Source organism: Mastacembelus armatus, chromosome 4, assembly GCF_900324485.2.
Source record: "Mastacembelus armatus chromosome 4, fMasArm1.2, whole genome shotgun sequence".
Classification (NCBI taxonomy): domain Eukaryota; kingdom Metazoa; phylum Chordata; class Actinopteri; order Synbranchiformes; family Mastacembelidae; genus Mastacembelus; species Mastacembelus armatus.
In genome coordinates this window covers 20,438,332-20,461,298 of record NC_046636.1, presented here as the reverse complement: position 1 = coordinate 20,461,298, position 22,967 = coordinate 20,438,332, and the positions used below count along the sequence as shown (strand labels likewise).

The 22,967-nt window shown below is 44.0% G+C and overlaps 2 protein-coding genes and 1 long non-coding RNA gene across 6 annotated transcripts in view; 1 reads left to right on the top strand and 2 right to left on the bottom strand.

Moving 5' to 3' along the window:
* palld (palladin, cytoskeletal associated protein) overlaps positions 1 to 16,816 on the top strand; it is a 45,885-nt gene extending 29,069 nt beyond the window's left edge. The window contains exons 1-12 of one of the 4 annotated variants that reach the window (XM_026304681.1): positions 572 to 722; positions 6,538 to 7,215; positions 7,986 to 8,130; positions 8,441 to 8,542; positions 10,587 to 10,808; positions 11,194 to 11,343; positions 11,714 to 11,802; positions 12,654 to 12,786; positions 14,201 to 14,408; positions 14,946 to 15,111; positions 15,199 to 15,332; positions 15,417 to 15,577. In XM_026304681.1, coding sequence (XP_026160466.1) covers positions 6,740 to 7,215; positions 7,986 to 8,130; positions 8,441 to 8,542; positions 10,587 to 10,808; positions 11,194 to 11,343; positions 11,714 to 11,802; positions 12,654 to 12,786; positions 14,201 to 14,408; positions 14,946 to 15,111; positions 15,199 to 15,332; positions 15,417 to 15,577 — 1,986 coding nt within the window. In that variant the 5' untranslated portion in view covers positions 572 to 722; positions 6,538 to 6,739. Of the gene's footprint in view, positions 1 to 571; positions 723 to 6,537; positions 7,216 to 7,985; positions 8,131 to 8,440; positions 8,543 to 10,586; positions 10,809 to 11,193; positions 11,344 to 11,713; positions 11,803 to 12,653; positions 12,787 to 14,200; positions 14,409 to 14,945; positions 15,112 to 15,198; positions 15,333 to 15,416 lie in introns of those variants that run through there. The other 3 variants (XM_026304678.2, XM_026304680.1, XM_026304679.1) reach the window with 3 other exon arrangements.
* On the bottom strand, positions 877 to 1,459 carry LOC113129015 (uncharacterized). Its single transcript, XR_003295567.2, has 2 exons — positions 1,337 to 1,459; positions 877 to 1,135 (listed from the first exon to the last, which is right to left on the bottom strand). It is a non-coding gene; the product is annotated as an uncharacterized LOC113129015 (long non-coding RNA).
* A 328-nt stretch (positions 16,817 to 17,144) lies between the features above and the next one.
* On the bottom strand, positions 17,145 to 20,334 carry cbr4 (carbonyl reductase 4). Its single transcript, XM_026304682.1, has 6 exons — positions 20,216 to 20,334; positions 19,935 to 20,083; positions 19,324 to 19,444; positions 19,084 to 19,220; positions 18,485 to 18,619; positions 17,145 to 18,358 (listed from the first exon to the last, which is right to left on the bottom strand). Exons 2-6 carry the CDS (start codon positions 20,077 to 20,079, stop codon positions 18,189 to 18,191), a joined length of 708 nt encoding a protein of 235 aa, XP_026160467.1. The 5' UTR covers positions 20,080 to 20,083; positions 20,216 to 20,334; the 3' UTR covers positions 17,145 to 18,188.
* Positions 20,335 to 22,967: the final 2,633 nt, after the last annotated feature.

Sequence of the window (22,967 nt, the reverse complement as noted above, 5' to 3'; positions counted from 1 at the left end):
GTCCATTACTCAAATTGTTCCAAAGATCCAATACAATATGTGTCAGATAAAACTATTATGTTCCATATGCTTGGCATGTAGATAAAAGTTGTTGTGCTCTGTCAGCATGTGAACGATAGATAGTGTTTCTGTGTGGGCATAAAGAGGACACTGAATGTGGGTTTGATTTCCAGTCAGGGCGTTGTTTCAAATGTTACCTTACAATGGACGAGCCTCGTTTGTGTCACCTGAGAGAGAGAGAGCTGTTCAGATGATGAATTTCTTCAATTTATCATCGATTCTCTCTCCTTGATCAACACATCTCCTTAGTTTTCAATCATTCAATATAATGTTTATATAACAATATAAATTTGGACAGGAAAGCAATTAGATATGGGTGTCTCTCATTCTTTCAGTTTTCCTTTCTTATACATGTTATAAATGTTATTGTTGCTTCCTAACTCTCAGAGGGAAGCTCCTTGATCGGCAGCCTGCAGCAAAGTATAGGGCTGAGCTCTTATTGTGAAAGGGATTTGTCTTAGACAAACTTTTATTGTGAAGAGGAGGAGCTTACAGACTAATGCCAAGAGCCAGAGAGAGAGAGAGAGAGAGGCTGTGTCACGGTCTGGCTGCTCAGTGCTCTATATATGCTGCTCTCACCTGGCAGGGCAGCACTGAGACGTGGTTCGCTGTCCTGCAGGGGAATATCAGAGCTGCTACACACCAAGACCACAACACTGAAGGTAAAAGTTTGTCTTCTTCTCTCATGGAAACTGACAGCTCATTCAAATTAAACAAACTAGGTGGGACTGATGCACAGTGGAGAAATGAATAAAAGATTACCGAAGGATTCTTTAACTTTTAAACCCTGAGCTCTCACAGCAGAAACTTTAAACATCACTGTATTTTTTTTATCTATAAATGCTCTGGAGCCAAATACTTTGTCAACAAATCCAGATTAAGGGAAAGAAGACATGAGATGACAAATATGGTGACAGGATAAGGAATATTCTTTTTAGGTTTTCTTGGTTCACCAGCTAGGCAGTGTTTAAATCATATGTTTTCAGGATGGGTGTGTGGTTTCCTGGGAGCACACTGAGCCAGGGTGTGATACCCATTCATTTACTGGAGGCTCTAGAAAGGTAGTGAGCTCTGGCTGTAGAGAGAAAAAGAAAAGAAGAAAAAAAGAGCGACTTTAACACAGAAGTTAGTAGTTTTCTTTTGAGTTGCTGCATCTGTGATGCAGACCGACTGTGTTTATGCGGCGAGGTTTGTTTGTTTGCAGAGCTCCTCAGTGGAGTCAGATGGATTAGTTAACACAATAGAGTCTGTAAGGTGAGAAAAGCATGTGTCTTACTTGGCTGGAACTCTTTTACTGGTGGATTTCTTCTGGGACACTTCACTTTCTGCCTCTCTTTCACTCTCTGGCTCTTCCTTCCCTTTCTTCCTCCTCCTCTCCCCTCAGCTCCTGCTGCTAATCCCATTTGATGGTGATGTCTTTCCCACTCCAATTCAGAGAAGAATGTCTTTCACATTCCAGCTATAGAGAGAGAGAGAGAGAGAGAGAGAGAGAGAGAGAGATAGAGAGAGAGAGAAAAAACCTCACAATCTTACTTGGACAGAAAACACAAAAAGCGGAGGAGTGGGGAGATGAGAGAGGGATGGCTGGAGGTGTATTGAGAAAAGTGGGGCTTGCTGATCGTGGAGAGCCCTCTTCACCTACATTTGGATATGAAATATGAGCCCAGATGGAGAAGGAGAAGGAAAATAATAGTATAAGAAGATGAAAGACGAAAGTAGGGCAGGGAGAAAGTGGGTGAAAGGAGCAGCCATGAGCTGTTGGTGTGGCAGGAATAAGAAAAAGTGCTCTGTGCTCCGTTTTACAGAGAGGGGGAAAGGAAAACAGTCTGGTTCTGTTTTATGTGGTGTGTGTGTGTGCAATTAGAGCCATAGAGAACAAGTAGAAGTGGGAGAGAAAAGGGGGGTGGGTGGGGTACCTGGGGAGGAGAGAGGTTGAAAATAAGTTAAGGACAAAGGCTGAGGGAAAACATGTCAGCTGACAGAGAAGAAGTGAATGAATGGAAGCTGCAGACAAGGACTGAAACGCTTTTTCATATGTGTGACATATCAAATAGCATATAGTTCCCTGTAGCAGCAGCCTGGTTTCTGGGGGTCAGACAGCCTGTGAGATTATATTGAAATGTTAATGGAAACTTGGATGGTCTGTTGGATAGTCTGGTTTCTGAAAGTAGAGGGAGGCAGTCATGAAGAGGAGGAGGGGGGAGTAAGCAGAATAATGTGTGTATGAGAGGTGAAATATAAAACAAGGCCCAATATCATTATGCTTAAAAACTTCTGTTCATTTGTAGTTGAAGCTGCTTCTTTACCTCCTGATGATTCATTTGTATACTGTCTGTGTGTAACTTTATACTGTAGTTCTTATTAAAGTATTTCCAGTGAACTGTGTTCACACAACACTATAGTATAATCACAAAATTTCACAATGGATGAGTTTTATGGATCGATGTCATGGAAAATCTCATGCCTACATTAAATCTTGAGAAAATTTCCCAACATGACACACTCGCACTCTGACGTCTCCCAAATTTGATTGATATTCTGTACTAATCAGGAAATCTCTAGTCACCAGCGAACAGTCTTACTCACACACTGTCACTCAGACCTCAGCTCAGTCACCATGTCAGATTGATGGTCTGTCAGACATGATGACGTAATGTAGTATGATGATGCTCGCTGGCAAATGCAGTTGAGCAAACTGTGAACCAGGTGTGTGTAGGCGCACAAAACTAACATACTGTGTGTGACCGTGTGTGAGGGGATAGACATCCAAGCGTTAAAGAGTTAAACAGGTCAAGTGCATGTTTTCCCACAGAGCTGTGGTGATTTAAGTCTTGGTTCCCAAGGCTGTGTTTGTGTTGTAGGTGTGATACCGGAGCTCAGTTTGACTGTTTAGACATAAATCACTTACGTATGACAAGGTCACACAGTTACTTAGCTGCAGGTGTTTACAGAAACAAATGTGGTGGTGTAATGCAAACACTCACTGAGCCTACTGGCTGAAAGTAGCCAGAACACTAACTAGTGTCTCTTCTCATATGTGTCGCTGCCAGAAAACGCCTTGTTTCAAGCATCTAAACTCTTCTGTCTTTAAACAATTACAGACTCTTAAAAGCAAACAGGCGCGGTTCTCATGTTGTTATTTACACAAGGAAACTCCTCATTACAGCCGAGGTGCACTCAACAACTTCCTGTCCTCCCCCTTGCACACTTCCTGTCATCAGCTGTCCGGCAGTAATAAAGCGACTCGGCCTTTTCAGCCAGCTGCGGCGCTAACACGATGGCTGCAAGATATATGTGCGGATGGCTCCCAGCTTGCTCCGCTAGACAGTTGAAGGAGTTTCTCACACATCATGGGTCATTACTGTTCAGGAAGCACAAACAAGCAGCACCAAGTAAACACAGTGAGTTTAGATGTTGAGGTCTTCATTTATTAAAGCAAGATGCTGCTGGTGAAGCCCCACTGTGTCTGGCACGTCTCACTGCTTAGCTGGATCTGGACTCATACAACACGGGGCTGTAAAACACACTTTCCCTTAAGTTACCGTCAAGCTGTTCCTGGGTCTGTTTACTGAACTTTTTCATGGAGAAACCAGAGACAAACTTATTCCAGTCCAGATTCCTGCTTTCCTTTTATTCCTCTCCTGTCTCTTTCCCCCTGCAAGAGACATTTTAGACAGGATCCAGCCCAGGGAAAGTATTTTTCAGGATGAGAGTGGGAACACATGACTGCTTCGCCTATTTATACCAGCAAGAAAAGGGGCAAAAAAAAAAAAAAAAGGCAATGAGAGAGAGAAAGAGAGAGAGAGAGAGAGAGAGACATTGGAGTGTTACAGTTGGAATGACAGACAGAGGAGCTGGAGCGTTTTCTCTCAGTGAAGCACGACACTGTGGGCCAGTTGGCTCTGACCAGAGCAGCAAAACACAGAGCCGTTGGCATGACGACAAAGGAACACTTCCCTCCTAATTCAGCTCCGTTTCACCGCAAAGACAAAAAGTGATGGAGGCCTGACAGATGGCCGCTCAGCTTCCCACGAAATTTGTAGATATAATCATTTACACAGGGCCCAGGTCAGGTTTGAGCAGGGGTTGGGACAGGACAGAGTATATGTACAGCAGCCTTGTCTGGATGATGAGAGCTGGAGGCTGCACTTCTGCAGGGTCACAGAGTCTGGATGACCCAAGGCCCCCCCCCGCTCCTCCCCAGTCCTCTTCTTTGCTTGATGTAAATCCTTAAGTGGGCCATAAAAGTGTTGCAGCTGCAAATAACACAAGCTGACCTTCTCATGCACTGTCAAATATGAAGTAAGCCAAATATCTAAACAGGATTCATGTCTAATATGACAAAAATAGAATGATATTATGTTGATTTTGTATTTAGATGTCACATCAAATGTCCTCGCACTTTAATTCAGACTAATGACTTCATTGTGTATTATCTATGTTTAGAGTTCTTGACCTTACTAAGAGACGGTGTGTTTTGCGGTTGCACAGCAGAGTGGACTTGTAATGAATGAAGGTGCTTGTTTAGCAGTTGCTTTACATACAAAGTAAAAAGCACCTTTTAAGGAAATGAGATGATGTCACAGCTGGGTAACATCCAGTCCGTCTCCTGCTCATACGTAAACAGAAGGTGAAGAGAAAAGGGAACAAACCTTCTACAAGAATCTACTAAAATAAAAAAATAAAAAAACTCTCCATAGGAAGTTGTCAGAAACATATGAAAATGCGGTAAAAGTCTTTGAGGTCGCTCATGCTGAGGCAGTAAAGCTATGTGAAAGGAAATGAAGTGTGTTTCCTCTCGGCTGGAGCAGACGGGCTTCTGCCTGACACGCCGAGAACACGGCCAAAAAAGGAATCAAACTGCTGCTAGCCTCGCGAGCTGCCAAACTATTCCTCTAAAAGCACTCTTTTTGGTGGAGGCCTAAACAGGAGACGTGTGGGGAATGTAAAAAAAAAAATAATGTGGCTTGTTGCTGGTGGTGTGGGGGGGAGTTCATACATTGATCAGGTGCTGCTGTGGTCGGTGAATCCTGTAAAAGGACAGCACAACAAGCAACAAGCTGGAATGACTGCAATGGATCCCTCTGAGTTAATGGCTATTTATTCAGGCATGTGAAGTCTCTTCTGGGGGGGAGCGGGTGTCCAGAATAACTGGTTCGGACAGACCAACCGGATTGGATATTGTGGTTGGTTTGTTACCCTGTCGGTATTCTCAAATATTCACTGGTGATGTTTGTAAATGTATAAGGGAGTAACGCTGAAGGGAGAGGTTTTTCTCTGCATTCTCTCAGATGAAAAATAGTTGAAAGACTCCAGTGATTATTCAACATCTGGAATAGATTTGGGCATGTGAACTTGGTGGACCCCTAACAACACGCACCACTGGGATGTACAGTATATTCTGAAAAGGCAGCCTACGAAGAACTCATCAGTCTCTCGTACACATAGATGTGTAGACTCCGAAGGTTTATGATTTTCCCGAAGACTACCCCTCATCCTCAAGGAGAGCTTCTGAGAGTAGACTTTCAGAGTTAGTCCTCTTTAAAACCCTCCTGGTGCATGTAAAATTGGTTTCAGCACCGATACAAGAAAAGAGAAACTTCGGCTCTTAACAACACACAATTCCTGAACTCCCTCTCTCCCTCGGTGATGTGACAATACAGTGAATCAACCAAGCTGAGGGAGTGACTGGACAACCACGCGTCTGTGAAAAACACAATACTTCATCATCAGGACACTTCCCTGGTGGAAAAAACACACCATGACATTACATTTATGTGTGTGTGTGTGTGTGTGTGTGTGTTTTTTTTACAATGCCATTCAAACACCAGAAGCCACACCTCACGGACAGAAACACGTCATATCTGAGATCTGCCTCTGCAGCAGACCAGTTTGCAGTGTGTCAGGGTGAACTGCTGTTACACAGCAGTAATAGTGCTGTTTTCTTCACTTATCCCCTGGTTTCTTTACCAGACTTGACGCTTTGTCAACACGCTATCTTTGTTAAAGGCTGGAGGCAGATAACCTATCAGTCCATGCTGCTGGTGCAGTGGTTTCCTTCCCATACACTAAGCTGTGCACATACCACTACTCTGACTGAGCCCCAGGCCTGACAGTCTGTCGCCTTCAGACCAGAGGAAAAGCAGTTTACTGAGTTTAACTCCTGCTGCAAACTGCTGGACTGACTGTCGCGAGCTGATGTCATCCTCAAAATACTTTGTGTTTTTAATCTTCATACTGGTTGTGTTTCTGCCTCAGTCAGCTCTCTCGATGCTTTGACTGGCATTTTAACTGTCCATCAATGTTTCTGCCAGTTGTGTTCTGACTGGAGTTGGATACAGATCAGGCGATGGTGTCATGGATAAACTGAAAACAGCCTCATGCTTTATTAACATTTTTCTTAGGTTTTTTACTTTGTGACAGAGCCTGTTCCCCTATAAAGAATGAAAATAACTGATAACTGGTTCTTCTTTGCAGGAACGCATCCCAGCTGAAGCAGCTGCAGGACCAGATTCTATTGGAGCAGCAGGAAGCAATTAACTGGCAGCAGCAGGAGCAGCAAGACCAGGAAGACCTGCCTCCACCCCAGCAACACGCTCAAGAAGCTTCTCCACCTGCTCCACCATCACCACCTCTCCCCCCTCCTCCCTCCTTCCAGGAGTTGGAGAGCAGTGTAGCCATGCAGGCCAGCACCTTTAACTACGCCCGGCCCAAGCAGTTCATTGCTGCTCAGAGCCCTGGGGGGACGGGCTTTGTCACCCAGTCCTCTGGCTCCTCTGGGTCTAGCCTGTCCTCCCCCCTGTCTCCTCCCACCTCACACAAGCCCTTCGGTAGGGTCACCGTTCCCCCCTTCACCAAGACCGGCAGCGTGGAGTCTCCAAGTTCTCCCTCATTCCCGCCTCCACCACCGCCCTTCTTCAGCTCCAGTAACCTGTCCTCTCCTTTAGGCCCTGCCCAAGACTTCCCTCCTCCTCCACCACCTCCTCCTCCACCTGTCTCCATGTCTCCAGCCTACTCAGATATGTCCTCGCCATTCTCCTCTGTTCCACCATCTCCAGCCTCTAGCTTCCTGTCATCGGTGTTGCCCTCCACAGCTTCCACACCCAGCAGTCCGACGGTCAACGCCCTGGGCCTTCCTAAAGGCAACGGGACTGTGTAAGTGTCTCTCACTTATGCACTTAAAGACAGAGCTTTCCATCAAGTCATGTCACATCTTGCATGCTCTTTGTACTAAGTGTCGGACGAGTAGTGCTCCAAGTCAGATAAACCTGCCTGCACTGCCCTGGAGGCAGGAGGATGCATGATGACATGTTAACATTTTTGTACACATGTTTATAGAATAAACTAAAGAACTAAAAGAACCCCTTTAAACACGCACAAAGACACAAACTGATCTCAAGGTGCTACAGCTTTAGCACCAAATGGCTAGAAAATACACACAAGGATCTCAGAGAGGAGGGTGAGTCAGAATCAAATAAACACTTACATTTCAGGATCATAGTTAGATCTATGACTTCAGAGTCCTGCGTCCAGCTAATATGGACTTGCAAAGTTGCTGGATTTTGACTCTGGGCCCTGCACATTGATTTAGCTGATAAGAAGCTGCTGATGTGTGATGTGGCCCTAAAGAGGGAAATATGCTTATTTTTCCCTCCTTAAAGGACATTCCACCTTCAACTTTTTGCCAGTTATTTTTCATCAGTCCCTCGCTCACTCAGCACTCCCCCTCTCACCCTGGCATTCCTGCTGCATGTGTGCAAGATAAGAAGACCCACGGTGGAATGCTATGGCTGGACATTTCCAGATAAGGGTGGATATGAGAGGGCCAGAGAAGGAGCCAAGGAGCCAGAGAGGAAAGAGAAGTTGAGATAATGTGTGTGCTAACGACATTAATGCTGAAAAATGTTTCTGTTTTCTCCTCTCAGCAAAGCGTTCCCCAGGAAGTCCTCGGTCACCAAAACAACTCGCATCGCCTCTGACTCGGACATCCAGGGATCCAAGGACGCCGTCATCCAGGATTTGGAGAGAAAACTGCGCTTTAAAGAGGAGCGCATAAGCAATGGCCAACAGGTGTGTGTGTGTGTGTGTGTTGTAGTCTTATTCAATTACTCAAAGTGTGTTCAGAGGTTCTTAGAGAATGAGCGTGTTCAGTAACACGTCATTAACACAGATTAACAAGCATCTGAAAAAGTCATACAGCTATTCGTGAAAGGAAAGGTTTACTACCCAGAGAGGGGGATAAACTCAGGTTGTTTTGTGCAGACATAATGACATCCCTAATTAACACAAGCCTTAGAGTAGCAAGCTGATAGTGTGTAAAAGTGTGTGTTCTGCAACTCACACACTAACCTGCACTGATCCCATTAATCCCTGCTTCCAGAGGTTAACCTATGAGGAGAAGATGGCTCGCAGACTGCTGGGTGCTGACAACGCCGCCACAGTCTTAAACACACAGGACACAGAGGAGGAGCCAGTCACACAGGTACGGCGGCTCTCCATTAGGATCCACACACACACACACACACACACACACACGTGAAATCAAAAGGGCATGAAAACGTATGATCAGTATGTCCACACCAGCTTCATTCACTTAATTTACACAATTCCCAGTTCTGCAAGTTTATGACACGAGCAGCTTTCCACCGCCGTCATTCCTTTCTCATGAACGCCGGCTTTCCTCTCCATACTGTTAAATCACCCTCACCCTCAGTTCCTGTAAACACTGTTGACGAGCGAGTTATGAAAGCAGCGTCTAAACACCGTGAAGCCCCACAGAGCCCTCCATAAAAAGCTCTGTTTATCCAAACCAGCAGAAACCAGCGTTGCTGCAAACATGTCGGAGAGGAACACTGTTTGGAGGCTCATGGAGCCATTTGTCTGTCTGACTGTGAACCACCAAAAAATAAATAAAATAAAAAATAACGTTGTGGAAGAGTGAGACAGAGCAGGACCTCGACCTTCACTGTTTGTATGTGTGAACTGGCATTTAAGGTAGAACAGTTTGTGTATATGGATGTTTGTATTTAAAACTGTTATCAGATAATCACTGACTACTAAAGATTAGATCTTAATTTGGTTTTCAAAGTTTTCAAGGTCCCATCACCGTGTATTTACAGTTTGCATTGAAGTGCACTTATAAAAACAGGTTTAACTGGCTTCAGATTAGGAGAAAACACACTCTAATTAAGTGAAGTCATAGTGCAGTTGTAGTGAACATCACAAGTTTTTCCACACTTTGTCCACACTGAATGGTGAGTTACCACATGTGTGGCATTGGCATGAGAAGCAATGTGATTGGTTGTGGCACCACAGCACCGAGTGGCTCTGAGCACAAGTTTGGAAATGTGACTGGGAATGCATCAGCCAAGGGACAAGGTGTGTTTTGATTCTCTGTGTGTGTGTGTGTGTGTAGCATGTGCTTGAGAATGTCGTGTTTTAAGAGCAGGATAATATATAGAACACAAAATGAAACACACATATAACTGTGTTTCCTGCCCACACACAGACAGAACCTGTGTTTTTTTTTTTTCTCTCAACAGGAAGACAAGTCATCTGATAGAGAACCTTTCCCTCAAAAGGTTACTGAAACCTCTGTTTCTTTTTGTCACCTTCTGGGGTTTTAATTCACTTGTTAAACAGTGCTCTCACTGTCTGTAGCTGTGTGCGGAAACTCACCTTTCAATTCCGGATGTGACGAGAACAGGAACAATCCTAGGGATTAGTGGAAAAGACAATTAATGGCACAGAAAAGACAAAAATACAGAATTTCATTTTAGCAACTGTGATTCCACATTCATTGTGTACTTCATTTGTGGGTTTGGTGTATATTTGTTGATTGTTATGTAACTCTACAGAAGATTGAACACGGCTAAGATCAGGTCTCTGCAACTTTTGTTGTTCAATGTGTCTGATATTAAAGCACATCTTAGTTTGGTTACAACACAAGCATCAGCTTGGTCTGGTTTTACCCAGATCTCTTTAATCAGCAGTCATCACCTAAAGCATGCTGCAATCGTACATGCATTTGAGATTGAATTAGCAATTAAGTTACATTTGAGGACTTTTTGGACCCGTGGACAGAGTACTGCTTAGTAAAGTGCTAGAACACGCTGCAGCCTGCAGCAGCACGCCTCAGTACATCGGGAGCTGCAGAGCGAGTTCATGAGGATAAATGCTGCTTTTGCAGCTGTGCCTGCAGCCTGTCATTATCTGTGTGATGTGTCATCAGACTGTGCTGCCCTGCACATGTTTCGCCTGCTCCAGCACAGACAAGCGATTGATGGAGGTGGTGGGGAAGGAGGAGTGACTCATCTGGGCAGAGACAGTTAGAAAATCGGGAGAAAGTTGGTAGTTTGTGTGACAATGAGTGTGTAAAAAAAAAAAAAAGCAAAGGTTAAGGTTTTATTAAGGGCGTGTTGCATGTTTTTATATACGCTTGCCTTTCCCACATGATCATGCAAAACTGTTACTTCTGTCCTGGTCTCTCTCTAATTTCCTTTTTCCTATCTGTCTATGGCATGTAGGAATACAAAGTTTCCAGCTTCGAGCAGCGTTTGATCAGTGAGATTGAATTCCGTCTGGAGCGTTCTCCTGTGGAGGAGTCAGACGACGACGTGCAGCATGATGAAGACACTGCTGGCCAGGGAGTGGCACCATCCTTTGACCAAAAACTCAAACACTACAAAGTCTTCGAGGGCATGCCAGTCACCTTCTCCTGCAAGGTGAAGGGAGACCCCAAACCAAAGGTGGGAGCTTCTACATGTTGCTCAAAGTACATCAGCTGAGTGGACTATTGTTGTTATATAAATGATGGGATTTTGAGGCATTTATGATGGTTCGGTTTCCTGACCGGCAGGGTGTAGACATTGTACATATGCTCTGTGTTGTGATAAAGAACACCCACTGGCCTGGGCTCGCTGTGTCCACATTAATGCCATGGTGATGACAGGCCTCAGGATAGACTGATGAAATTAAGAGGGAGCAGAGAGATAGAAGTGTTTACATTAACATTTTTTGCAAAGTTAAAACTGTAAGCATTTAATCTGCTCCAGTCATATTGCTGTCTACTGTCACCAACCTATCAGTGTCAATATCACGTTTAAATCCTGGACTACCATCTTTAAACCACAGGTCTACTGGTTTAAAGATGGCAAGCAGATCTCCAAGAGGAGCGAGCATTACAGGATCAGCCGTGACGCTGATGGAACCTGCTCTCTGCACACTGCCGCAGCCTCACTGGATGATGACGGCAACTACACCATCATGGCAAGCAACCCTGAGGTGAGCACCCACCCCATGACACACCTTTAAATCATCATGGAAAGGTCTGCACCTTTCCCTAGAAAAACACGCACACACACGGCTGTGTGGTTGCCTCTAGGACAAGTTGGTGCTCATTAGTGAGAGGATAATGCACATTAAGATAATGGTCTCCAGCTTGAAGAGGAAGAGGGCGTTGAATGAGTAAGGAAATCACTAAAGCTCTCATGAGGGTCAAAAGTTCAGGCACTACAGGGTTCCTAACAGTCTTTTCCAGCTCCAACACTCACAATTCATTTCCTTCACCTCGTTTGACTTCTGGCCTTGGTGTCAACGCCTCATAACATCCCTCTTTCTCTCTCTCTCTGTGTGCCTCTCTTCCCCTTCACAGGGCAGGGTGAGCTGCACCGGCAGGATGATGGTCCAGGCGGTGAACCAACGAGGTCGCAGCCAACGCTCGACACCCGGACACACACGCAGGTGAGGCCTCGCTGATTCACAGGACAGGGGAAGCGAGGAAGCAAACAAAATCTGTCGGTGTCTTAATCACACGCTCTAATGGCTGGCTGGCACATGTGCTGCAGGCTGCTCACCATCTGCACGACTCCTGCGCTCGCTCACACTCATTTCAGAGTGTGTTGTTCTGAAGTAAAGGGTTCCAAGAAGCTGCCATTTACACAAACATTTGCTGCAAGCTGAAGCAGACTTTCTTCTTTGTTGAGCTGTCTCTTTAGAAGGGAAAAGCTCCGTGTTGTTGTGAGGGAACACCTGTTTGCACTGCACTATTTTTCACTGCTCTAATGACCCTGTATATATACTGTGTGCATTCATCCAAGCCCAGATTATTGAAGAACGCACAGAAGATCACAGAACATAAAAGAGAACACCTATAATCTGTTATCTAGATCCCCACTCCCTGATTAGATAAGAGCTCAGAGATGTTTAGAGTGAGGTCATGATAACAAACGGTGTCTCCCACTCTCTTTATTTCCCTCCCTGGTTGACGTGCAGACTGGGTGGTGATCTCATTATATTTATAGGACAAAATCACAAGAACACCTATGGGTCCTGACCTTCTATGCAGAGTTGAAGGAGACTTATAGATTTAGAAAGAGCAGGTGGGAGGATGCCAGAGCACGAACTAACAGAAAAAAGGCCTAGAAAGTTGACATTGTTTCCATGATAGAGGAAATATAAAAGTCAGCATGAATATGGACACAGGGTTGGAGAGTTGGTTTTTATAGGATCTATCAAAATTAAGAAGTACTTATAAAAACTTGAATTAATTGATATTCTCTAACAAATATTGTATGTTTCAATCTCTCTACCAGGCCCAGGTCCAGATCTAGAGATAGCGGCGATGAGAATGATAACATCCAAGAGCGTCACTTCCGCCCCCACTTCCTGCAGGCGCCCGGTGACCTCATTGTTCAGGAGGGCCGACTGTGCCGGATGGACTGCAAGGTGATTGCATGGCCCTTTACTACCTGTGCCAACATGGGATATGCACAATGTGGTGGTGGTGCGGTGGAAGATTGATGTGTTGACCTGTGATGGCCCCGTCCAAAACTACTACATAAGGCCGTTATATATATTTTTAGGATAATTTATTGATCACGGAGAAATGACAAATGAATTCTAAAAATCCAACATGTGTTTTTGGTCTCCTCTAACAAAAAAAAAAGCCAGCTTTGAGACATTGTGGCTTACTAAAGGACATTTTTAAAACTTGAAAGGGGAAAAAAACAAATTATACACTGTGTTTTGGCTGGCATTGCATGTCAGGCTATGAACTTTTAAGAAGAAAACTTTTTTTTTTTTATACATGACCGTGGTTTAAGGGTCTTTTTTAAACAGGTTATGTCAGAATCTTCCAATTTTTACTTTAACTCTCTGTGAGTGATCTAGTTTCTCTTCAGTTTAACCTCCTCTAGGTGAACACCATGCTGCTTTCTTTGATACAGTAAAGAGAGATGTTTTAAAATAACTGACATGACTGGAAGAAAAAAAATGCCCACACCAAAGAGAATATGTTAATCATAGTAATAGAAAAAGCCATTTCAGAACTGCCCTTTAATTCAGTGTCTGTATTGCTTTCAGGGAGGCTCCATCTCAGCAGTGCCAAAGAAACATTTCCCCTTTCCGTGTGTTCCAGTTTTTTCTTTTTGTTTTTTTTTTTTTTCTTTTAAGGGAGTAGAAAAAAGTAGCGAGAGACAAAACGTTTCATCACTTCCTTGCGTGAGGAATGACTCACGGCAGACAAGATGAATACAGAGGCGTCATTTTACGGGGATTAAGTGGGATCAGGTTTTCTACAATTATTTTCCCACTGCACCACTGCCGCCACCTGCGCACATTTTCCTTCTGCCTCGACCTCATCTACCTGCAGCACTTACAAACTCTTTGAAACCCTGTGTATGCAACAAAATAAAATAGACCCACAATTAACTCACTATAAATACATGTCATTTTATGCGTGTTAGAAATAAACTCAGTGTCCCCTCCTTCTGAGTCCTTAATGTCAAAGATAATTATAGCAAATATTTATTTCAGCTTTCAAAACTTTCCATGCTCAAAATGCCCCAAGTTCTAAAACTGTACGGGGGCACTTCCAGAAATACTTATCGCTGCTTACTATGGTCCCCTTTGTTATATCTCCTCTGTGGCAGTGCAGTTTGTTCCCATGCTCCCTCCAGACAAACACAACACAGACTGACCAAACACTGGTGTTTTTATACTTCCAATAAACACATACTGTCCACACATGCAGCTGACATACTCATTTTCTCCAATAAAAACACACAAACCCAAAGCAACCTTCACTCTGCAGTCCAAACGTTCACACATTCATTCATCACATTTCTTTCATAACTTATAGGTGAGTGGCCTGCCCACTCCTGACCTCATCTGGCAGCTGAATGGACAAACCATCCGCCCCGACTCCGCCCATAAGATGCTGGTGAGGGAAAACGGTGTGCACTCATTGGTGATCGAGCCCGTGACGAGCCGGGACGCGGGAATCTACACCTGCATCGCCAGTAACAGAGCTGGGCAAAACTCCTTTAACCTGGAACTCATTGTTGCAGGTAAATAAGTACATCTGATGCAAATCGCAGGTGACTGGACAGTAACATGTTTTCTGTTCTTCAGGATCAGTGCTTCTAGACATTTAACTTGAAATAAATACAATAATATTTCAGCATGCAAAGTCTCAGGTTTAACTTTGAGTAGGTGATACAGAAAGACCAGTATGGGAGTTCAGAGGTTCAGAAATAATGGGAAAACCCTTTGCAGTCAGTGAGAGTCCAAAATACTGGGCCCATACACATCAGCAGCCGCTTCCCTGGTGATGCTCTTCACCTCTTGCATTTAAATGATAATTCTCAAATCTCAATCAGCTCTGAGCCACGTGTGATCTCTGCATGCACGAACTAACACTGAAATGACACACAGATGCAAAGGAAAGATACAGTGATCAAGTGTCCCATTACTTTTGAACCCTTTGATTTTGGGCACTAGAGGCCGAAGAACAAAAACAACATGTAACTGTCCAAATACCGAACCAAATACTACAGTACATCATATACATGCAGAAGAAGCTTTTCAACACATACTTTCCACAGCCAAAGAGATGCACAAGCCTCCGTCATTCATCGAGAAGCTACAGAACACAAGCGTGGCAGAGGGTCACCCTGTGCGACTGGAGTGCCGCGTCACAGGGGTTCCCTATCCACAAATCTTCTGGAAGAGGGAGAACGAGTCTTTCACTCACAACACTGACAGAATCAGGTAAACACTGTATAAAAACTACCAGTTAAAAATAGTACTTTTGATGCTTGTGTCCACCTGCATTCACTTTCATTTTTTTTCCTCCAGCATGCACCAGGACAACTGTGGCTACTTGTGTATGATCATCCAACCAGCCATGAAAGAGGACGCGGGCTGGTACACTGTGTCAGCCAAGAATGACGCTGGCATCGTATCCAGCACTGCACGCCTCGACGTCCACAGTAAGTTCACACTCTAAAACACACACATGATGCTCCATCATTTAAGGGCTTGTCTTTGTGACCCTTCTGTGCTCCCGTCCTCAGCTCAGTGGCAACAGCCCAACCCAACCAAGCCCAAGAAGGTGCGTCCCTCCACCAGCCGCTACGCTGCACTGACAGAGAGAGGGCTGGACGTGAAGGCGGCCTTCTTCCCCGACTCCAGCCCACTGCAGCCTGGCGGCCTGGTGGAAAGCGATGACCTGTAGAGACACCAGACAGGGATGAGGATTGCAACATCAACCCCCCCTCCCCAAAACAAAGAAGCCCTGAAAGCTGCCCCCAACTCCCAGCACTCCTGTGACAAATACATTATGACAGCGTGGGGGGGCAGAATATAACCTTGTTCACCATCATTGAACTGCATACAGAACCAAAGGGTCAGTGGGCAGACATGGTGCAGCTGTGGTTTTTCCTTATGTTTTCATTTTTATAGTATGACACAACACAATTACAGTACAGAATTCATCAAGTTGATACCCCAAGCTTCATTTTATCAACTGGACCTGGAGAATGATTGAAGTCTTCACCACGAGCAGAGACTGTTCTTTTAACTGTGCTTTCTCATGTTCATGGACTGTTTCACGAAGGGCTGGTTGTTAAAGTGCCTCTCAATTCTGTGAAGTTTAAAAATGAAACAGAATTACTATGCATGTTTAAGTGGTGCCATTTGCAATTACACAGATTAATACAGTATCCAGAAGCAGCATTGCACCAACTACGTGTAGAGGAGGAAAAAAAAGACAATGATTCAAAGCATCGTAGCTTTGAGGAAGGAGATAGACTTTTATATGTGGGCTTGTGTAGCACAGTGCTGATATAAACAGTAATCGATTGTAGTAGCATCATGCAGTCTCAGTGTTGTCAGGTCAGCAATTATAGGACAAGGCCGGGCCTTACTGTATGTTTAGTGTTTTGTTTTGTTTGGAGGGGAGGAGGTTCACACGTGGATGAGATATGTGGGTGCAGCAGAACTTGAAGAAGGTTGGGGCTAAAAAGAAAAGACAAAGGAAAAAGAAGGTTTCGTGACGGACGTCAGCTTTAATGTGGTAAGTGGGATGTGACTGAACGGTGGCGGCGGTGATGACAGTCGTGGTGCTGAAAAAAAAAAAAAAAACGAAAAAGCTTTTGAGGACGGCGGGTCATTATGATGAGTTCACTTTGACGGTTTATTTTTAGACGTGTGAATTGAGATGTTCTCACTCAGGAGAGGGTGCTGTGAAAGGTTTCAGTGTAACGTCACAGATTCTCCAGTTTATTTTTGTATGAAAAAAAAAAAAAAAAAGACTGTTTACTTTCCCAGCAATCTTGACATAAATTATATCAGCAACCATTTGTTCACTGAAAAGCTAAAAGGAAAAGAAAAAAAAAAAACAAAAAACCAATCCTTTCTGTATCTTGAAGTTTTATAAATGTATTTACTGCCTTAAATCACTTTCAGGCTTAAAGCAAACACAATCTGTTTGGCATGTTATTTCTGGACACTTGTATGGCGTCAATCAACTTTTACCAGAATATATAAAAGCACATCTTTTTTTCAGTATTCAGGGGTAGCAGACATTAAAAGCTAGTGAAAAGTAAGGTATATTTATCTCTATTTTTGTCACCTCTGTAATACTATACAAAGTGGAAATCTTTTTCGGTGCCTGTTTGCGGCTTGCATCAGTTGACAGTTTCTGTGCTTGCACATTTGTATGCCAATCAATGCCTGTATATGGATTGTTCTCCTGATACTATTTTAGGTTATGAAAGTTAATAAAAAAAAAATTTTTAAACTCTTCAGACAGCGTGACATGTTTTTATAGACTGGGAGACTCTTCCTAAAACAATACAAGAACGCCAAGAAACACATTATCAGTCGCAGTGGAAATACCAATGCAAATCAGGGGTATCATGTGACCCAGTCCTTAAACAGACAATACAAGTGCACATAAAGAGTGAAAGAGAGCAGTCGAAATTTAAAAGTAAGTTTCAATGAAAGCAACAGGCAGTGCAGCGAGTCATATCTCATTCGCTGATCATGAGAGTCCACCTTGGTCCCATCCATCCACACTACAGGATCGGCGCTGCAACCAGACACTCAAAACATTTCTGGAGCTAAAAATATCCCACCACCTCTAATTTCCTCCAGCTGCAGGCCGACATGCCAGGCCTCTCAACAGGCCTGTCCAGAGGTGAGCTGAGGGAGGCTGCTGGCAGACTGGGCAGCGTGTGCTGGTTGTGAGGGGGGCCTCCCAGGGGTGATGACACACACACAAAAAAAAATTCCAACTGTGGGGTACCTTCCAGTCATGGAAAACCCAACACTGTTACATCTACTGATCAAATTAAGGACCTCAGGGCACTGAGATCTGGACTGGGCCAGACAATCTGGAGTCAGCAGAGTTAGTCATGGCCGACCATCACACATTTGGCCACGGCCCGTGTGTTTGGATAGAGTGACTCAGCAGAAAGCAGGACAGTGATGCACGGGCAGATGGGCCTGCATGGTATTTTTGCAGCTGGTGCATAAACTTTGTTTATTCATGAGGCAGAACCAGTGGGTTTTATGATGAGAATTGGGTCACAAAACATCCATAAAACATGATAAATGTACAATCACACTCCTACAGTTTAGCAGGTAGGTATATAATTTAATATGGCCACACAGCAACATTGAACTTCAGCCATGGAGCTTTCTAAAGTGCAAAAGTTCAGATGCTCCTCAGTCATGAGTAACACAGAACCCACAGAGGCCGAAATGTTAAAAAACTAAAACGGACCTACAGAATCATAAGAAACAGCTTGCGTCAGTGGCAGAAGTCCAGAAAGTCTCGTTCTCTACATGGCCAGCTGCAGCCCTCCATCCACCACCAGCACCTGTCCTGTTACATAGGGAGTCTCCAAAAGAAAGAGGACAGCATGGGCTACCTCCTCCGGTGTGCCAAATCTCCCCAGGGGAACTCTGTCTTCCTCTTTCAGCCCCACAGTCATGTCTGTGTGGATGAAACCTATAAACGAGAGTGGCCATTGACATAAGACAATAAAACAACAGAAACCGAGACAAAAAAAAAAAGGTTCCAGATAAGGTGCTGAGAAAGCGGACATGAAGAAAAAACGGTGCAGTTGTTCTGTACCTGGAGTCAGTAAGTTGACCCTTATATTTCGGGAAGCTACTTCTTTAGCCAAAGAGCGTGTGAAGCCCTCTAGACCGGCTTTGCTGGCACTGTACACACACTGACCAACATTCCCTTTCAGGCCCACAACAGAGCCTGCAAACAGGAAACATACATCCACTTAGACGCCTTGTACACACACGAGAAACCAGTATTCAAAGCCCTTGTATTTCAATTACCACATAGCAGGAATGCTTTAGCCCACTTAATGCAAATAACACACTGCATAAGTCCTATTCAAAAGCATCATTAAGTGCAACACTACTACCTATAGCCGCTGGTTTCTATTTAATCTTGACTTTAAACTCAAGGTTCCATATATGTCCATGTCATCCTGGAAGCCACAGTAACATGATCCTGTGTTTTCTCAGTGTTGTCTTTAATAATACAGAGGCCCCTAATTTGAGAAAAATCTCCAAAACGTTTAGTGGTTGGTTCTTTAAAGTGACACTTTCAAAAATGCAGTGAAACTAAAGAAAGTAGTAGTGTTAGACGCTGCCATCTAGTGACCAAACTGACAACATAACACTAATCTTGGCTTCCTCTGAAAGAATTAGCACCTATATTAACAATGGCTGCTCCCTGGACGTGCAGCATGCTGCGCAGTGCTGCCCTGCAGGATAGCATGGTGCCCAGCAGATTGGTCTCCAGCAGAGCCACCATGTCCTCGGGCTTGGTCCTCAGTAACAGAGCATCCCTAAACAAACAGAGACAGGTTGGGTACAAAGGTCGGTGCTATGTCAAATCTTTACCCATTTATACTGCAAATACGAAGTATAATACTGTAAGTGTCAGCTCACCTGTTGAAGCCAGCTGCATTCACAAGATAAGAGATGTTTCCACAGGTTTTCTGGATTGCATCAAAAGTTTTCTGCACCTCCTGCACTTTGGAAACATCACAGCTAAAAGCCAAATGGTCAGCTATAGAGCAGACACAGACGGTCTGTATGTTAATGGATATTGTATGTCCATATATGCGAGCCTGACCGATATAGGTTTTTTGGGGCCGATACCGGTATTATGAAGTTAAAAGAAAAAAAATCTGCTATCAATGTATATACCTGCATATCTGCGGCATATTTCCGGATAGCGATATATCTGTCATAGGCTCATATCGGCCGATAAAATCGGCAAAACGATATATCGGTCGGGCTCTATATGTATTTATGTTATTTTACAGCAGAAAGGCGTGCAGGAAACGGCGTGGACCGTCAAATAAAATGTGGTGTGTGTAATGTGTTTGCTTGTATGGCTCAAAGGAACAACAACAGAACCAAAGGTGTCATAGTGTCCGTGACTGGAGCAAGAGGAAAAGCACATCAGATTTCCATCTTATCTGTTGAAACATAGGATAGTATGTGCATGTGTGGATCTGTCTGTCTGCATAAATGCACACAATACAACACTATACCTCCCTGCAGAGACGCCACCGTAGCCCGGGCAGCGTCTTGATTCCTGGAGACAACAGCCAGCCTGCAGCCCCTCTCGGCCAGCAGGCGGGACGCAGCCTTCCCGATGCCCCTGGACCCCCCACACACCACCGCCAGCCTGGACATGACCCTGCAAATGGGGAAGGGGGACACAGGTCATCAGCCACAGGTGTGCTGACTGGTAATGTTACATCAGTTGTTACATCTAAACGACTAGGACTTTGTGATAAAGCTCAAACAGACGACGTTACGTGGCACTTACCTTCCTTTACTGGCACTTCCCGTAGCACAAAAGCTCGTTAAATAAACGTAATGAGTGAAACAAACGACTCGGTGTCAGGAAAGTGCGTGCTCGTACACGCCGCCATGTTTGCTCTCGTGTTGATGCGCCGCGCATCACCAGCCGGAAGGTGGCGCTGTGACTGTACCGTTAGTGGTTTGGCCTGTTTTACAACTGCACATCTCCACAGAGAACTTCCACAGTTTATTAATACACACACATACATATATATATATAAATAACAGAAAATACATTGCACAAGTATTGTACTAATATATATATATATATATATATATATATATATATATATATATAAAACTTGCTGCTGTTAGAGAGTGGAGTACCCAAACACTATACTTGTATTTTATTAGTACTTGTGCAGTGTATTTTCAGTACCAAGGTTAATATTACAGGGAAATTTCCACTTATTTCACGTGAATTACACTGCACTCTGATTTCTATTCATAACAGCACATTTCCTCACCGTGAAATAGCCCAAAATGCTGATTACAGTCATTCATTCTCCTCTTTACTTCATGTGTCATTGATCCCCCATGGACAATAAAGCAAAACTGTCACTGATGTACTGAAACATGAATAATGTTGAGAGTGGGTGGCCTTGGCGTACACCTGGACCATCCATCAGCCTGAGACAGGACTGATTAGCTGATCCACAACCTGCGCCTTAGTGGACCTGTAAGCCTGAGCATGGTGGACAACAACACACAGCCACTGCCAAACAGTATAAATTGCTTAAAATGTTCTAACGTTCACTAATACTACCTGTGTTTTGTCTATGTGTCAAAGAGAGAGAAATATGACCTGATTTGTATTCAGATCACCTTCCTGAACACCAAGACATTATTCCCCCTCTTTCACACACTGGTGATCTAATGATGCTCACCAGCAGAGCTCGATTTAGCTCTCTCACGCACAAACACATGCACTCAGACACACAATATTAGCTATCACATATTACAACAGGCCCTGCATACTGTGCTTATGCACATATTTACATTTCATTCCTGAGGTACACACACACCCGGTACTCCAAAACCTACTCAAAGAAATATGACCCTGGTCAGTTACCTTAGCACAGTGAAGGGTTCAACAAAGACTTCATTGACATTCCTGTCACTGAGTGGTTGGAAATGACTGACACACCTAGAGCTTAAACATTATGAGGAGACTCTTGACCTCTGATTTCTGAGCTCACCATAGTCCTTGAAGCTTTGAATACTTGAATACTAATATACATTTGTGTTGTATTTAAACACATGCAGCTCCTGTGTTTATTGTCTCATCTCATGGGGATAAATAAAGTTTATCGTATCTGATTATTTGTCAAGTTGCAATGCAAACTTCTGTCAGACAGCACTGTTGTTTTATATCAAATATGCATGTCATCCACCAAAAGAAAACAAACAAAGTAACTAAACTAACGGAGTCATGCCGGGAACCAGGACAATCTGGAACAAGTGGGCTACTGGAACAACAACAAGACATTCATGAACGAGAGCTGAGAATACGGAACTACTGGAATGCTAAAACATAAGTAACCCCAGTTAGAGGGGTCACCATCAAAACAACTAGTAGCTCAGTGTTTCAACATCCACAAGAAGCACCTACTATGACAATTAGAAACTGACGAGGTGCAGCACAAGTGCTGTGGCGAGAGGGAGCCAGGATGACGGCTCATGTGGGATCACCATCCCCGCACTCTGAGATTGGGCACCAAGCCCCAATAATAACTTGCAAGCTTAAGGCAAGAGCAGCTGACCTGATATTGAAGATCACAGACCAAGATAATTGATAACTGGAACCTTCAGTGGTGATAACAAACACCAAGCATAGCATCTTCCAAAAAGTCGTGGATGTGAAAAAGATGTGAACGCCCTACAAACAATTCCTATTGACTACCATCACTGAGACCAACAAGCTGTTGGTCAGCTTGGATCAAGGCAGGATGAAGAGAAGTTAGCCAGCTGTCTGAACGGAACTTTAGAATCAGAGAGAAGGAACATGAGAAACTTGAAGTACCAAGAGCTGAAACAACAGCTAGGGAAGATGCAGAAGGTGAAGGCAGTGGTCTCTGTGGTAATTGCAACACTCGGGGCTGTGACCCCCAAACTGGGACAGTGGCTCCCACAAATTGAAAATTCTGTCCAGAAGAGCGCAGTCCTAGGAACTGGCAAGATACTATGCAGGACCCTTAAGCTCCCAGGCCTCTGGTCGAGGACCTGAGCTTGAAGGAGGGAAAAAAAAAAAAAAAAAAAAAAAAAAAAAAGACTACCCACATATAAATATTTTGCAAATACATGTACTAATTTCTCCTAACCTCGTGCTCATACAATGGAAAAACATATTTCCATGGTAATCCATCCCCGGCAGGGAACAGTGTACAGCACAATGACCTCTCTGGGTGCCTGTCAGTTCTTGTCAGTGTTTCCCAGCTGAACACACTTGGGAGAGTTCACCCACGCTCCTCTGCTGTAAGTCATGGGAGAAGCTCCTCTTCAGTAAAAGCTTTCATTCCTGCAGACATTAATGACTTACCCCAAATACATTTAACTACATACATACATAGATAGATAGATGTGGTGATGTGTATGTGTATTTGTTCACAACCTGTGCACCTTTGGTTTTATTAATGCCATTTAAGAAAAAAGGGGTTGCTGTGAAAACAACAAAAAAAAAAAAAAAAAAAAAACAGGGAAAGAAACATAATGAAACA

Coding starts and splice junctions, on each gene's coding strand:
- cbr4 (XM_026304682.1), bottom strand. CDS start 20,079: ATGTCCAGGCTGGCGGTGGTGTGTGGGGGGTCCAGGGGCATCGGGAAG. Junction 19,445..19,934: donor GGTGGCGTCTCTGCAGGGAG/GTATAGTGTTGT, acceptor TCTGCTCTATAG/CTGACCATTTGGCTTTTAGC. Junction 18,359..18,484: donor GGTCAACTTACTGACTCCAG/GTACAGAACAAC, acceptor TCTCGTTTATAG/GTTTCATCCACACAGACATG.